General features: G+C 35.7%; 2 protein-coding genes across 6 annotated transcripts in view; both read left to right on the top strand.

Annotated features, from left to right (window-relative positions):
* The window catches only part of cadm3 (cell adhesion molecule 3), a 76,026-nt gene extending 66,847 nt beyond the window's left edge, over positions 1-9,179 (top strand). Inside the window, 2 exon segments of the mRNA XM_051863473.1 lie at positions 143-268; positions 6,028-9,179. Coding sequence (XP_051719433.1) covers positions 143-268; positions 6,028-6,146 — 245 coding nt within the window. The 3' untranslated portion in view covers positions 6,147-9,179.
* A 2,157-nt stretch (positions 9,180-11,336) lies between these two features.
* Positions 11,337-17,321, top strand: part of kirrel1b (kirre like nephrin family adhesion molecule 1b) — a 102,893-nt gene continuing 96,908 nt past the window's right edge. For all 5 annotated transcript variants that reach the window (XR_007925206.1, XM_051863400.1, XM_051863386.1 and 2 more), the window contains exon 1: positions 11,337-11,671. Coding sequence is in view for 4 of the 5 variants with exons in the window: in XM_051863400.1 (XP_051719360.1) it covers positions 11,614-11,671 (58 nt within the window). In the remaining variant the exon portion in view is untranslated. The remainder of the gene's footprint in view (positions 11,672-17,321) is intronic.

Here is a 17,321-nt window from a genome sequence, read left to right as displayed (position 1 = left end):
ATTGTATGTTTTTCAGTCTTTTGAGTCTCTCACAAATTCTTCTGTGATTTCGCCTGGTCTGTATTGTTAAGACATCTGTTGTCATTCTGATTGTCCTCTCTGCACGGCATTGACTATCTACCTGTCTCTGTTCGTTTCTTAGACCCCACAGCGATGTCCACCTCTTCAGGAGTAGACCATGCTGTGATTGGTGGAGTGGTTGCTGTCATTGTCTTCATCATGCTTTGTCTCCTCATCGTCCTCGGCAGATACCTCATCAGACACAAAGGTACTGCACACTCACACACCACCCTAATCAGACAAAGAAATCCCTCGCTCTCTTTCACACACATGCACAGATCTAATCAGACACAAAGAGATCGCACACACACACATACACACACACACCTGGAGCATCTGAAGGGATTATAACCTTCAGGGACTGTGGTCAAATTCTTGACAGAGGGCCTGGCAGCATCCTGCCCAATCAACAGCTTTTTTTTTTTTTTTTTTTAAATGATTTTGTCTTGAATTTAAGCATCTAAGCACTTCACCCAAGATCTCATTGTTGACTGGGACATTATACTTGTAAATGAACCATGTGTCTCACTGAAACGGTGCACCTAGAAATTTTTTTTAAATGAAAATGAATAAATAGCTTCTGAGTGTATGAACTCAGAATAAGAGAACAAAGTATGGGCACATACTTAGTTGCATGTCCTTGATATTATAAATGCATATCAATTGCTCAATATTAATATATATTCAATATTAATATCTAACAGCAATTAAAGTAGTTCTTTTTTCATATTCAAGAAATTATGACACTTCACTTTTGTATTTTTTTTTACTCAAAGCTACACTATGTAACTTTTGGCCCTCTAACAGTTAAAAAATAAAACTGCATGCTTTTTGCTGAAGAACATTGTTTTGGTTGTACTTCGGCTTTGCGTGACCTTGCAGATGAATATGACCCTCCACAGTAGATAATGCTTTACCATGACCTCTTAGAGAGCTACATGTGGCAGTTCATCTGTTCAATAAAATACCTTACTCACCTGTTGAGTAATAAAAACACCATCTCTGCGTCGCTTTTACATTTCATATCCCTCAGTTCTCGCCATCTCCAAAAAGCCAAGCCAATGTTGATTCTTGTTTTATTACAAGCTCTGTCACATTCTTTTTTTGCCAGGAGATTCTCCGCTTTTCTGCGTTTTTTTAAAACAGGTGATTCCCCAGAGGTTTGAGATTTAGTGTGCTCCATGTCAACCTTTCCCGCTTGTTGTGAGAACTAACCTATGCCACTCCCACACCATACACGTGTCAAAGTAATCGGTGCAACTTTTCTCTAATTTCGGATATGACAAGACACGCAAGAGCAAGTGACGTATGTACGCAATTTCCTGTGAAAACCATCCTGTCAGGTCTAAAATATAAACACCTATAATAGTCTTACCATAGTGAATCAGGGTAGACAAAAACACATTTTGGAAGTAGGATTGATGATGTATTGACCTTATTTAAAGGCCCACTGAAGTGTCTTGGAACGCGCAGCATTGTTCAATGTGTTGACGCAATTTCAACTGAAACAGGAAGACAGTGCGGGATGTATTGAACAGCACCAGCCCCTTTTTTAATTATTTTTTTAAAATAGCCAATAGAGTTTCGTTTATATTACAGCTCGGCCAGAGCCGCTGAGCTCGGTAAAGCTTTGGTTTCCTTTTAATCTCTGACCCTTTCTCCTCCTAATCTCCTCTATATTGCTTTAAAATACAGCATTCTGTGCAGAGTTCAAATGGGTCCAATATGTTTCACGCATATGATCCGCTCTGTGCTCTTGTGTCTCTGGACCGGAGCAGACTGCTCACGCTCACCCGGTTCACGTGACACTAACGCAAAAACAGACTTCATTCGCATCAATGGAAAGCATATTTACACTGTCTGAATCGTTCCCTATCCTCTATATAGTGCACTATGTGACATTCACCATATAGAAACTAGTAAATGTGTGAACAAATGACCGATTTCAACCGCAGCTTCAGCGTCTGTTTATAGTGAAGGAGGTGTGGGACTTCAGATTCTAGAGAGCATTTGATTGGACAGAAGATTTGATGAGAAGCTGAAGTGCGATGTGATGTAATGAAAATCTGATTCATTTTAGCGGAAGTGAGAGACTGTAAGGTCTGAATGCTTATATCTCCTAAATGCGAATTTTGTCATTGTTTTGGAACACACCAGCTTATTCATAACAAATGTTGTTAGTTTTGAACAAAAAAACGTTACATGTTTGAAGTTTCAGATTTCTTGCAGCAAATACATAACCATTTTCCTCTCTCTGACCTTTAGAATTGTATTTGACCTTTATTTTAATGACCTTTACTATGTCTAGCTATGTGGGTGGAAGTTAATGTGCTGATATAATGTTGAGGAATGCTACTTTTAAATTAACATTTACATTATTATGTTACCACTAATATAATGTAACTTTTTATGTTGCATCATTACTTTTTATGGAAAGTAACACATTGCTGTACTTTTGCACTGAAAATCTCTTACTCATCTCTTACTTTTCAATGTGGCATAAATGTATTAACACAGGAATTACATTCACAGGAATAAAAGTATTGCACTTTAAAATGATACATTGTTGACGAAATGTTGCCTTTTATGTTTATTCTTGTTCCCAGCCTACAAAAAAAAAAAAAAAAAAAGACAGGTGCTGAGTTTCATTGTAACAGCAAAGCTGAATGCATTAATTTAATAAAGAAAATACTAAAATGTGATTGTAACATACATTACTTTTATGTTATACCCTAATGCTGCATTCACACTTTGCTGTTGCATGTTGCCAGTGGCTGGCGGTGAGGTCGCTAGTGGGCATTTCCACTACTGGTTGCGTAACGTTTATGAATGACATTCACGGATGTTATTCCATGTTGTAGACAATGAATCAGTTTTCTTGCCACTAAAAACAAACATTTTGGAGGGAAAAGACTAAAAATCTGGGTTCACAAGACCATTCAAGCTTGGAGTCAGCACCGCGAGTTACCACCGTATGTACACACAGATATATCGAACATTGCTGACCGCTAAAGTAACTTCTCCATCTTGCCATTGACACTCTCCACTACAGGATGTAGTGACGGATCACGTACACTCCACTGACCTCACTCCTATTGGTTGTCGCTTTAACAAAATTAGCTCTTCATTTGCATAAAGTTAAACATATCTCAACTTTGTCACGGTGCTGGACACGCCTACATCCTGTCGCTTGTTTCACTGGAAATCACCAGCTCTCTATTGAAATGAATGGGATTGTGTCACTTTGTCGCTGCGTGTAGCTGGTAGTGTGAACACAGCTTAACTCTAGTTCTGGTAGCTCTGACATCAAAAATGTGACTCACTATTGTTATAGTTTAGTTGGACCGGGGAAAAAGTTCTGAAAGTTTGATGTCTGCATAGCAGCCTACATTGGTTTCTTTTATTTCAAGAAGCTAGAACAATTCTGTCCCATCTTATGTCTTAAAAAAAGCTATTTTGCAGAGTGCAAGAAGCAAGTGACAAAGACTGACAGACTGTGTGAGTGTGTGTGCACAGAGGGACACTCTAAACCGATCATCACAGCTGTGCTGCTGATTTTCCTCTGTATCTATCTTTGACTTAACAACGTACAGCTCTAGAAAAGCTGTCAGAAACTATACATCTGGGAAAAACAGCCTGATTTCAGAGCCAGGAAAAAAATGCTGAACAAAGATTAAATGCAGCTGTGCATTGAAAGATCAAATGTACACTTTGGTGAGGTATTAATGTAAACACTTTCGGTTATGCATTAAGTGGATGTAAACAGATGAGACAGATGGGAAAAAAAATCAGGTATGTACAGTAGTGGCCAAAAGTGATGTCCAGAGGGAATATTTGTTTTTAATGACCCTAAAGTTTGATTAAACTATCAAAATATGAGGAAAATATTTTAGATGTTTTAAATATATTAAATATTAGGAGAGAACAAAACACTAAACTACAGCTACAGATTTTATTTTACTATGCACAAAACATGCATAGAAAAAAACAAATGGTCACAGGAAAAGTATACATTGACTACAACATAATAAGTTATTAATATTTTGTTGGTTCTCCCTTGATTTTGCATTTGTTCATATTTTTTTTATGACAGCCTGGCCAAAAATTATATCTGCACAATTTGGCAATTTTCATTGTGTTATCACAAATAAAACAATTGACTCCAAGCACAACTATGCAATATCTTAAACAAATTTTTTATAATATTCGATCAAATAAAAGGTGGAGATGTCATTTTTTCTTAGGCCAGACATCACTTTTGGCCACTACTGTAAAATATCAAAATATTGGTTCTTGATGTGTAAATCTCAGTCTTTGAAATTTCTTCCTTTCTTACTGTTTACTAAAATCATTTTTGACATAATAAAATAAGTAAATAAAAAAAAAAATTAAAATAAAATGTAACTTTTAGTTAAAAGCTGTCTTTATTCAACTGTGAAATACTCCCTTGATTCATCGTTATATTTATTTTTTTTTTACCGTTCAAATGTTCAGTCGGTACGTTTTTTTTTTTTTTTAAAGAAGTCTCTTATGCTCCCCAAGGCTGCAAAAATACAATAAAAACTATAATATTATGAAATATTATTACAATTAAAAATAACTGTTTTCTATGTTAATATATTATAAAATGTAATTTAATCTTTTGATGGCAAAACTGAATTTTCAGCATCATTACTCTAGTCTTCAGTGTCACATGATCCTTCAGAAATCATTCTAATACTGATTTTTTTTATTGCTGATTAATTATCTTATTATCAATGTTCAATGTTGTTTGCTGCTTAATATTTGTGTGGAAACTGTGATACAAGGTTCTTTGATGAAATTGATGAAAGTTCAAAAGAACAGAATTTATCGAAATAGAATTTTTTGTAACATTACAAATGTCTTTACTTTCATTTTTATTAATTTAATGCATCCTGGCTGAATGAAAGTATTTTATTTCTTTAAAAAAATAATTCTTACTAAGCCACAAACGTTTCAACAGTAGCATATATTCGTATTCAACTTATTAAAGGGTTAGTTCACCCAAAAATGAAAATTTTGTCCTTAATTACTCACCCTCATGTCGTTCCACACCCGTAAGACCTTCGTTAATCTTCGGAACAGAAATTAAGATATTTTTGATGAAATCCAATGGCTCAGTGAGGCCTGCATTGCCAGCAAGACAATTAACACTTTCAGTGCCCAGAAAGCTACTAAAGACATATTTAAAACAGTTCATGTGGTTTAACCTTAATGTTATGAGATTTCAAAACACTGCTTCAAAGCTTTACGAATCTTTTGTTTCAAATCAGTGGTTCGGAGCACCAAAGTCACGTGATTTCAGTAAAAAAGGCTTTGTTACGTCATAAGTTTTTCAAAATTTCAACGGTTCACATAACTTTGGCAGTTTAATACATGCTCCGAATCACTAATTCGAAACAAAAGATTCGTAAAGCTTCAAAGCTTCATGAAGCAGTGTTTTGAAATCGCCCATCACTAGATATTGTTGAAAAGTCGGTATTTTGTTTTTTTGGTGCACAAAAATTATTCTCGTCACTTCATAATATTAAGGTTGAACCACTATACTCACATGAACTGTTTTAAATATGTTTTTAGTACGTTTCTAGGCATCTGAAAGTCTAAATTATCTTGCTGGCAATGGAGGCCTCACTGAGTCATCGGATTTTATAAAAAATATCTTAATTTGTGTTCTGAAGATGAATGAATGTCTTACAGGTGTGGAATGACATGAGGGTGAGTAATTAATGACAGAATTTTCATTTTTGGGTGAACTAACCTTTTAAAACCAGCAATATACACAACAAAAACTGACAAAAAAAATATAATATATAATATTATATAATGAAATAATGTAATATTTAAAAATAAAATAAGAATTCAACAAGGTATACGCTTAATGATGATATACAAATAGCAGAAACAAAGAAAACAGTTACAGTTTCTGTCTCTCTCTCTGTCTCTCAGGTACGTACCTGACTCATGAGGCGAAAGGTTCTGACGACGCTCCTGATGCAGACACGGCCATCATTAACGCTGAGGGGGGCCACTCTGGGGTGGATGACAAGAAAGAGTACTTCATCTAGAGATCCATCCCTCCGTACCCTCTTCCTTCACACGCTTCAGTTCACTCAGCCTGATGTGGAAAACGGTGATGGCAGAAGAGAGAGGAAATATGTGAGGAAAAAAACAAAACAAAACAAAAAGTGTTGACCTGTTGGAACTGAAGGACCTCAAATAAGCTTCGACACACAGGACAGGGAAGTGAGAGTTATGCACTGGCGCGTGGGCTCATTTTTACACACACACACACTCTTTCTTCATTATCACAATATGACACATGAGCAAACACAAATAACGAGACATAAACAATAAAAAAGAGATACACAAAGGCAATATTACAGTGACCACGCTTCCCTCGTCTCCCATGATTCCTTTCAAAAGGTCCAGATATGTTGCACAGTGACATGTGCATGCATGAACTTTCAGGACACACGGTCTGCTCCCAAAACCATTGAAAGACACAGACTCATAACTGGCACGCATGCAAAAACACATCAAACAAAAAGGTCTTAAACTGAAGACGAAATTGAATCAAACCATGCTACCCTGCAATATCACTGACAGACACATTCATATTCATAACCCTAATGTTACGCTTCATCATGCACACACACACACACACACACACACACACAGGCAGAATAACCAGGCAAAAACAGCAGCCCCTGCAATCATTGTTTGGGACCCCTGATATAAATTTATAAATACATATATATATGATTATATAGCATCATTTTTACTCAGTGTGCTGTAAATATATCCTCCATCTCTCTCTCTCTTTATCTCTCTCTCTCTAACCTCACTGTCTGATATTGCAGTATATACTCTCTGAGCCTGCCTGGTTTTCTTACATGCGTGGAAATGCAGAGTTGATAAAAAAATATCTGGACTATAGAAAAAAAAACATGGTGTTATGAAAACTTCAGTAATATTTGTATGAATTATGTTCTCTTCAAGTTTGATTTCTGGTGTTTACTGTTGGTGCAACAGTCTAGTGTCATTTCATCAACATGGGAAGATTATTATTATTATTTTTATTATGAGGTCCTACATTGATTATGCACTGATGTGTCATTGTATCAGGCCCAGTGATTAGCTCACTCACGCCACCTTCAGGAATGAATCTCCTCTGTTCTTCAGAAAAAGCAGGGTAACAAAAACTACTGCTCTCTTTCTTTCTCTCTTTCTCTGAATGATCACATTCCCACTCTCTTCCGATCCACAACTTTTTTTTTGTCTGTTCTGGCCTTTGTCTTCCCCTCCTTTTACAGTCATAGAGCTAGATTATTTCCAGTATTATTCCATCATTGTCAACCACCAGCTATGGTGACTTTTGGAGGGAGTTTGGGAGTTTAGTCAGTCGCATCATGCAATAAACTGAGGCAATTCTATTTAATAATAAAAAACTATTAACTGTTTAACTCAAAAACTGGCTAATTAAAGGTGATGTGTGTAATTTTTAGCATGTTAAATCTTCTATCCTATCCAATCTGAATGTGAGTAGATTGCAAGTAAGCCACCCGTAGGTTGATTCCCTGTGATGCTATCAAAAATTTGCTCTGTTTGTTTGAGCATCCTGAACGCCGACATATAACTCAACCAATGGCATGCAGTCTGATTCAGTTCAGCGGCACAAAAATTACACACTTTACTTTTAAATGTATTGTGCTTGAATTTGTGAATGAGTTCTGCTTCACTATGTAATTTTTCCCCAATCGGTGCTGATCTGGTAACAGTTTTGATTACAGAAAAAGGCCAGTTGTCATTTCTGTGTCAGTTAGGCCTTTCTTTTCAATAGTTATTTACATAAAGGAGAAGGTCGGAGCTGTGACTCGAGAATTGAGCATTTTTCAGTTCCATTCCCCTGGACTCTTCCCAACATTTCATGGCAAATGGTCGAAAATAAAGTAATATTTAGGTTGAGAACACGATTTTCTCTCTAAACTTGAGAAACTGGGACCAAGCGGCATGTGTAGAAAAACCTGAGAAAAAACATCACAATTCAGAATAAAATTTAATTTTCAATTCACCCTTATTTGTATAGCACTTCTCACATTACAGATCTTTTTAATGGAGCTTTATAGAAAATGCACGTTTCAATGATACAATGTAATTGGGCTCCAACAAACAGGGAATCTTGCATTAAATCTACCACATATGTGGAAATTCTGAAGTTTAGGCATGTTTTTGTTCACGTGGGATGACAGGGTCATTCATTTAATGCATATGTAGGTCACAACTAAGTGGCAACTGACCAATTACAACCAAAACCCGTCCTCCGCTCTCCTCACATACCTCATTAATGACTGCAGACAATGAGTTTCTGAGACAAGCAGTTACAATCGACCGCCGCAAGATGGCGATAATGCATTTCGTTCCCCCACACATCTTTATATCTCTCTCTTTCTCTCTGTCCTGTACAAGCAGTAGAACTTCCAGTTAGTTATCAGTCAGCTCAGTGCTTAATTTTAAATCATGTTGTTTACTTTTATTCTGCTGTAGATGTGCATATTGTTGTTTGTAATTTTATGTTCCATTTTTTATCATTTTTATGACGACTAAATGTCTTAGACTTGAAGGTGTAGATGAACATGTAGTTTCCATGACTTTTGTTTTGTTTATCTGCCATTTTTTTTATGATTTCATGTGATTAGTGTTGCCTTGAACAGTCTACACACTCAAGTGAGCACAGACAGCGACACATGTTTTTTTGCGTGTCTGTGTTTATGTGCGTGGAAGATTTTCACACTGGCCCACCAAACAGATGCAGGAAACACTATAAGTATTACAGTACATTCTGTTAGATTTTTGTTTTTGTTTGTTTGTTTTGAATGATAAGTCTTCCTTTTGAATAAATATTCATATCATGTGGAGCTATTCTGTCATGTATGTTGATTTGTATTATGGCCGATGATGTCATCTGAATGGGACTCTGAGATCATCATCATTGTGGGTTCCGTTTGTTTGATGGTCTGTTTAGACAGTATTTGCTTTTTGTTACAAAAAGAGATCCCTTGTTAACTTCAAAATAAATATACATTTGGGTTAACCTATAATTTCAGTGGTTATTATTATTATTATTATTATTATTATTATTGAAATGTATTTTAACACTCAAGAATGATTTTATTGTTATTATTTAATATTATTTACATGAAGTTGTAAAATGTGCAGCTGTACTTTTATGGGTACAGCAGCTTGCCATTGGGGCAGTACCCTTAAAGGGACAAATTGTAGCTTATTACACCTTATATTATTTTTTAAAGTAAATTTTTGTATCGGCATATAATTGGTATATATTTAAAAGTCTTGGCTCTAAAAAAAAACTTGAACATTTTCACTGTTACTATAGGCATGCTGTCACACCATATGGGGTATGTCATCATAATGGCAACCTGCTGTTCATTGACAATAATTTGATGCCTGAAATATTAAAGGTGCAATGTGTAAATTTTAGGAGGATCTATTGACAGAAATGCAATTTAATATACATAACTATGTTTTCAGTGGTGTATAAAGACCTTACATAATAAACCGTTATGTTTTTATTACCTTAGAATGAGCCATTTCTATCTAGGCCTACATACACCGCGGGTCCCCTTACATGTTAAGTCGCCATTTTGCGCCGGCATGTTTCTACAGTAGCCCTAAACGGACAAACTGTTCTATAGAGCGCGTTTGCTTGACTGGCTATTCTCTGCTGTCTCAGATGACGACATCTTTGTCCTGTGTTGGCCACCATAGCTTCTTTATATTGCAATAGAGTACCTCAGAGATTACGTGTTTTTGTAGGCAAAACCCGGAAGCGAGTTAGCATTTTATGACTTCCGGTTCCATCGCCCTAAAGTCAATGGGTTTTTTGAATGGGTTTTTACTAAATCGCCTGAAATAAGGTCTGTGGTTAACAAAGCCTCTAAATATTTTCATGTTTTGATCTATGACATAAAACACACCAGTTATAACCCGCTTGTGATTTTTTGAACCTTTATTGTGTCTTAAAAATGGCGGTTGCTAACAAATTGCTAAAAGGGACTACTTCCTTTGGCGGGGACTTTAGACGTCATCATGACAAACAGGACATTTGGACAGCATTTCTCATGAAAAAGTGGATAAGTATTCATACACAGCACAGATCATAATCAGCGAGCATGTTTTTAAATAAAGTTGTTTTCTAAATAAAGTTTGAGGAAGCTTGGTGGTGGTGACGTTGATCCATGACCATGGTGTGCTGTAGTCCGTTTATAGCCTACTGTTAGCTTTATATATTTGACGACTTTATTAAGGCTTCAAAATGTATAAATGTTGTGTTAACTTGTAAAGATTATCTTGATAGACAAAACGTGTAAGTGTCATAACCCTTTGTTAAACACAGAGCTTATTTTTTGCGATTTTCCAAAAGTCTATGGGAAAAATGCATAGGCTTTCGATCGAGGGAACCTGTGTGCCGCTAACTTCTGGGCTGGCCTACAAAAACACGTCATCTCTGAGGTACTCTATTCGCAACCTCACAGCTAAAATTTACACACTGCACCTTTAAATACAAATAATACACACACATGCACTGTCTGTGTTTTTTTTAATGAAAACTAACAGTAGAACAATTATTAAAATTACAAATATAGCAAAGATGATTAAAAAAACAGGCTAGGTGTGGCCATAACACATAGGCTAAAACACATGTGACAACTTGTCCCAACCTGCGAATCTGAAAAATATATTTGTGTTGAGAGCACAGTTCACTGTTTAGTAAAATCTACTTTCATAATATGGTGGTTTTGTTTTATTTTTCCTTTGTTTACCCAATTGCTTAAAAAAAAAAAATAGTATGGCATTTGTCATTTTATTTCGGAGAAGAGTTCACAAAAATATCTGAATTTTTGTGAACCATGTAGTTTGAAATCTATTCTAGAGCAATCAAGTATTTTTGCAATTGGACGATCGTAGTCCTTGTGACAACTTGCCCCTGTGACAACTAGCCCCGGTCTCCCCTATACTGTATATACTATAGGGATTGTTTCAATCTCATCCTGATTCTAACTACTGAATAATCTTGGTCGTCTGATTGTACAGCTGGCAGATTTTAAAAGGTGAAAAATATGAAATTTTATGTCCGCATGGTTTTATATGATCTGCCGAGCTATGACATTGAGCAGCGTGTAAGGACGACAAACGCACTCTGAGAGAGAGAGAGAGAGAGAGAGAGAGAGAGAGCGAGAGCGAGAGCGCAGTACCGAGCGAGTCCTCCGGTGATCTCAGAGCGCTGCGTCTCTCCTCAACAATCAAAAACTGAGATTTGCTGAAAGAAAGAGATTTTCCAGCGCGCTCATCCACACATCTGGCCCGCTTCTGCTGAGGAGAAAAGAAACACGCGCTGAATGAACGCAGACCGTCTGGGCGTGAGTGACATTGTCAGCACCGGTTCGCGGGATTTCAGAGTCCACTGTGAAGAAGATGAATTGATGGTGTGTTTTCTGAGTGACAGAGGCGCAGATGGGCTTCAGCATGACTTGCCTCTGGATTTTAACTTTGGCCATCAGTGTTCACAGAGGTAAGACAGGAGATGCCTTCACAAGGAACCAAATGACTCTGTGCAATTCAATTCAATGTGTCTATCTCTCTTGCTCTGTCACACGCTCGCGCACAGCTGAAGGTGTTTTAACTTTGTTACTATGGTAACACTATAGGTTAAATAGCGCTTTGTTGTATGGTCTCGTGTCATGGATTTTAAATAGCGGATTTTAAACAGTATCACCCAACTGGTGACCTTATATGTGTGTAAAATGATTAGCCTATAATTTTGAATTAGAAAAATTGTGTTTTTTTTTTTTTGCTTTTTTGTTAGAGAAATCTAAATTTTTATAGACTTAGTATATTTCCTTTTTTATGACTGTTATTAATGGCAGCTTGCAGGATTATATTCGTATACCCCCGATCCGCTGCCGTGCGTCTCGCGCTATGTAGTTCAGGGTCTCGTGCCTCCCGTCTTGCTCGCGTGCGCGTGACTGTGCAGTAGAAAACCGTGGGACGCATCACCGGTGACGGCGGTATTTGACTGGGAAGAAACCACGGCGTGTGCGTGAATTTCAGTGGCTATAGATGAGGTCCGCGGACGAACGTGACTGTAGTGTAAAGTGTAGCAGTGACTGTGAAGTAAAGTCAATGTGAATGAAAGGTGGGCTTCGCTTTGCCGCCAAGAATGAATGGAAAAAAACCCGTGTTGCTGCAGTTTTTGTTTATAGGCTGTATATATATAACATTATATATATATATATATATATATATATATATATAACGTTATATATATATAACGTTATATATTATATATATATATATATATATATATATATATATATATATATATATATGTGTGTGTGTGTGTGTGTGTGTGGGTGTGTTAACTGTAAGTTACTTTACTATATATAGTGAAAACAAATCATCTAAATATGTAAGGCATGTTACATATAGGCCTAATGTATGCTTGTAATTTTAACAGTAAAATATTTTAAAAACATGTTATTAGAAGTAAAAATTATTATTAAATACCTTATAATTTATTTAGAGAATTAGTATTTAGTGTGCTTCTACAGTAAAATATTGTTGAAATGATATTTATAATATATGTTATTAGTAAAAAGTATGAATAGCTTTATAGTTTATGGAGAAAGGGGCATTCCCAGATTTCCCTTCAATAACATTTTTGTTTGGATTTTATTTAAAAAGTAATAATAGCCTAATAAAAATTAAATTATATGAAATTATTAGCTAGTTATTTGGGTAACACTTTACAGTAAGGTCCCATTAGTTCATGTTAGTTATGCATTATTAACTATCAATGAGCAATACATTTGTTACATCTTTGTTAAGGGTAATAAAAATACAAATTTTCATTGTTAGTTCAGGGTAGCTGAGGTCTATTAAATAATATTACCAGATATAACGTTTAATAAATGCTTCAGAAGTATTTTTCATTGTTAGTTCACATTCACAAATGAAGTTACTGTTAACAAATGGAACCTTATTGTAAAGTGTTACCATTATTTATTATTATTTATTTAAAATGTATTTCATTAAATTGTTTTAAAATTTGTTTATAGCATTATTTCAGTGTTGTTTGTTATCTTGTTGTCTTTGTGTGAGTAACACATGTGCTTTTTATGTATTTCATTATTTATTGCAGTTGATGGAGATGCCAATTTTTATCAACTTTAAGTCTTCATGTGGCCTTCTATTTTCTTATTATCAGAAGAATAGAACAACATGTATCATTTGAAGGGAAACTGCTATTAGACACAGATCATTGGGGTCCCACAGCCCCAAATGTAAAGACAGCAAATTCAACCTCAACAGAACATTAGAGATAATAACACTGCCATTCTGTGCTTCTTCTTTCAACCGGTGTGTCTGCAAATATCTGTAGGTGTGTAGGTGAAGATCAGAGAGTGTGTTCTCTCAGATCTGATACTTGTTAGCAGATTTTCATGTGAAGATGGTGGTATAGAGAGAGACAGAGAGGTGATGAAAGAAAGAGATTGAGGGAGGTGAGACCTGTTTGCAGGAAGTGTCAGCAACTTTCTCTGATGGAGGGATTCGGAGAAGAGAAAGAGAGAGAGAATGATGGATTGATTTCGAGTGAGAGCACCAAGTGACACAGACATGTTGTGATGGAGGGATAGCGTGATGGAGAGATAAGGAGACAGGCCCGACTCAATCTGTCAGGGGAAGGAATGCAAAGGGAGGGAAAGAAAAGAAGACAGAAGAGAAAATGATGTTATTTTTTAATTAGTCTGCAGTATTATCGTTTAACATTCCTGGTGTGATCTCAAGAGCCCTTGTGTAAACGTACCGTGATCATGTGACCACACTGTACTGAAGAAAAATGCTGACCTTTTTAGATCGTTGGCATTATTTGTTGTTTTTGATGTTCTTTCCAGTTTGCCTTAATGTCAAAGCATTTAAGAAAAAAAAGAGCAGAATGAATTCGTACAAATAAGTTGTTTGTGAATCCATTTACATAAACTGTCCCTTTGAATTGAATTCAATTAATTCCATAAAAATGATTTTACAATTTACAAACACACACACACACACACACACACACACACACACACACACACACACACACACACACACACGCACGCTGGGTTTTCATGTTTACAGAGATTTTCCATAGACATAATGATTTTTATACTTATACTGTACAAACTATATATTTTATCCACTAACCCTAAACCTACCCATCACAGAAAACTTTATGCATTTTTACATTTTCAAAAAACATCACTTACTATGATTTATAAGCTGTTTCATTAACTACACACAGACATACACACAGAACCCTTTTTGTATTCATTCACTATGGAGTCATTGGGCCTATTCATGATTTATATAAATTAATTATAATAATTTAGCTTTAGTTTTTTTCTTTTTTCTTTTTTAGAAGCAGCTGTTTGCATTCCAAGATAAAAAATCCTGTTCATCTGGGGTGAATGAACTCTCTTCAGTTCATCCACATCAGCATTACTTTCATTTACAGATGATCCAAAAAGCATTATAGTTTTAGAAATGTGCAATAACTGTGTATTGTGCACCCATGTATGTGTTTGTGGAAAATGAGAGGTTTGCATATTTGATTATCACAATTAGAGTTGATAGATTTCTGTTACTAAACTCCATCATACAGAGAGTAAACAGAAGAGATATGAAGTAAAGAGTCAAAGAGCCTGATCATGACAGTGATTCAGAGGTGATCAAGATAAAGAAAGAGAAAAGGCTGTATCGTTTTTTTCAGGTTAAACTTTTTTTGGGGTGGGGTCACAATATGTCACAATATGAGGTAAATCTGGCCCTTCCCAGAGTTGTAACTAAGTTTGGACTGGATAACTCGGCTATTCTGTGTGCAAAATGAGTTTGAGGGACTGTTTATAGTTGAGTGTAGTGGAATTTGCTGTTACAATATATAGACTGCAACAGTCAGGTACCGTAAGTAAAAACTCAGTTCATTTTCTCCACAGGGAAAATGATTTTTAAAAATAACAAAATAACAAAAAAACTGCCAAACTGCTGAAATCATGTGACTTTGGCGCTCCGAACCACTGATTCAAAACAAAAGATTCATAAAGCTTCGAAGCAGTGTTTTGAAATCGGCCATCACTAGATATTGTTGAAAAGTCGTTATCTTGTTTTTTTGGCGCACAAAAAGTATTCTTGTCGCTTTATAATATTAAGGTTGAACCACTGTAGTCACATGAACTGTTTTAAATATGTTTTTAGTACTTTTCTGGGCACTGAAAGTGTAAATTAACTTGCTGGCAATAGAGGCCTCACTGAGCCATCGGATTTCAACAAAAATATCGTAATGTGTGTTCTGAAGATGAACGAAGGTCTTATGACGTTATTTTCATTTTTGGGTGAACTAACCCTTTAAAGACAGCCTTACTGTGAGCTACAAGCCATCAACCCACATTTTTTCAACTTAGCTTTAAGATAATCATGTTTAACAGTGGAATTTGTGGTAAAAATCTACATTACCCATAATGCTGTACAGAAAATTCCATCAATCAGAGTCGAAACAAGCAAAATGCGGCAAAATATCTCTTTAGCTCCGCCCACTCCCATAAAGCACTGCAAATGACGTAAACAAGTTGGTCTCTGCTCTTAGAATACTTTAATATTTAAATGTATATATGCATATTTTGCTATCAACTTAAAATATATTGTTTATATACATATATATATATATATATATATATATATATATATATATATATATGTATATAATCAACATTTTTAAATGAGTAGTTTTACTCCATCGTTTTTTAATGTGATTATGCTGTTCGCAATGCTTCATGGGATTGTAGTTCTTTCTATCACTAAAGCTGTTAAGTACACAGTCTTTTACCTTTGTATTTTTATCCAATTTTTTGGATAAAGAAAAGAACATTTTTTTTTTTTTTTTTGCTTCAAATCAAAATTTGTAATGTTGTATTTCACCTTGTAGCTGGTTGACTTGGTTCAGGGCTTATAACGCTTTAACAAATACTTTTTTGAAATACCTGGCTGGGAGAAATGAATGGAAAAATTACTAGCAGAACCAACGCCACTGAAAAAGTGGGCAGATACTAATGCACTCTGTTGCATGTTTGTATGTGTGTTACCATCGTGGAACTTTAATTTTAAAAAATGAATAAAAACATAATTATACAATAAAAAAATAAGCGAGGAGTGATAATGTATAGAACACTAATACCTTTTAATATTAACATTTCTCCAAAACTGCATGCTTATTAAAGACTTGTGATCGGATCAGCCAAAACACATCTAATATCAGGTGGAAACAGCAGGACCGATGTTACATTACTCTTGTATGCACTGTGCAATGTGGTGAGACATAAATGTTTAATGTGACTCGTGTACATTTTAAAGAATATGAAAAAGGTTAATTAACATTTAGAAGTGGTATAAAGTTAGCTAGTCAGATTGGCTACTGGTTATTTCCGTCTTAACTTTACATGTACATTTGCTTCATTCACGCACCAGTGGCATTCCAGTCTAACTGTGTCTAGGAATGTTTCCCTGCACTTTATAATAAAGCCATAGATGAACATTTATTTTGGATGGCACTTACACCAATGTGAGACAGTAAGAGAAACACTGATGCATTGCAGTTGATATTTTTAGCTATGCAAGTCTGTTTAATTACTTGCGAAACTAGTGAGCATTACATTTAGTTGGCAGGTGGACCAAACAGCATTAGCTGTGTTTTCTTATAACAACTACAGTGATGGAATGTCGGCTCCAAATGCCTGGATTTCTATTTATAAAGAGCTGTTTGCTTTGCATAGTATATTATTATTAGTGCACCATGTTGCTTGACACACTTGCAATAGTTGTTTATATATATAGTCATTTGTGTATGGATTTGGTATACACAATCATGTGTCTAATACAAGACCACACAGTCGTTAATTTCAGTGCAGAGATGATCATCAGGAAACATCTCATTTAAATGAGAAGCCCAATGCTTGTGTAGAAGAAATATCAGTCCCAGATCTGTCTGGGCTGGAGATCTCTCCAGTGGGTTACTGGTAGGCAGCAGTAATTTTGTTAGATGAATAACTGGGGCACAGGTGTGAAGACATACGTGCACGTTTGGACAAGAATGAGACTTTGTGGATACAGGAGGAGACTGTGAATACAGG

This window comes from Ctenopharyngodon idella, chromosome 2 (assembly GCF_019924925.1).
Source record: "Ctenopharyngodon idella isolate HZGC_01 chromosome 2, HZGC01, whole genome shotgun sequence".
Classification (NCBI taxonomy): domain Eukaryota; kingdom Metazoa; phylum Chordata; class Actinopteri; order Cypriniformes; family Xenocyprididae; genus Ctenopharyngodon; species Ctenopharyngodon idella.
The sequence above is the reverse complement of the archived record's forward strand: the minus strand, read 5'-3'. Positions and strand labels throughout refer to the sequence as shown.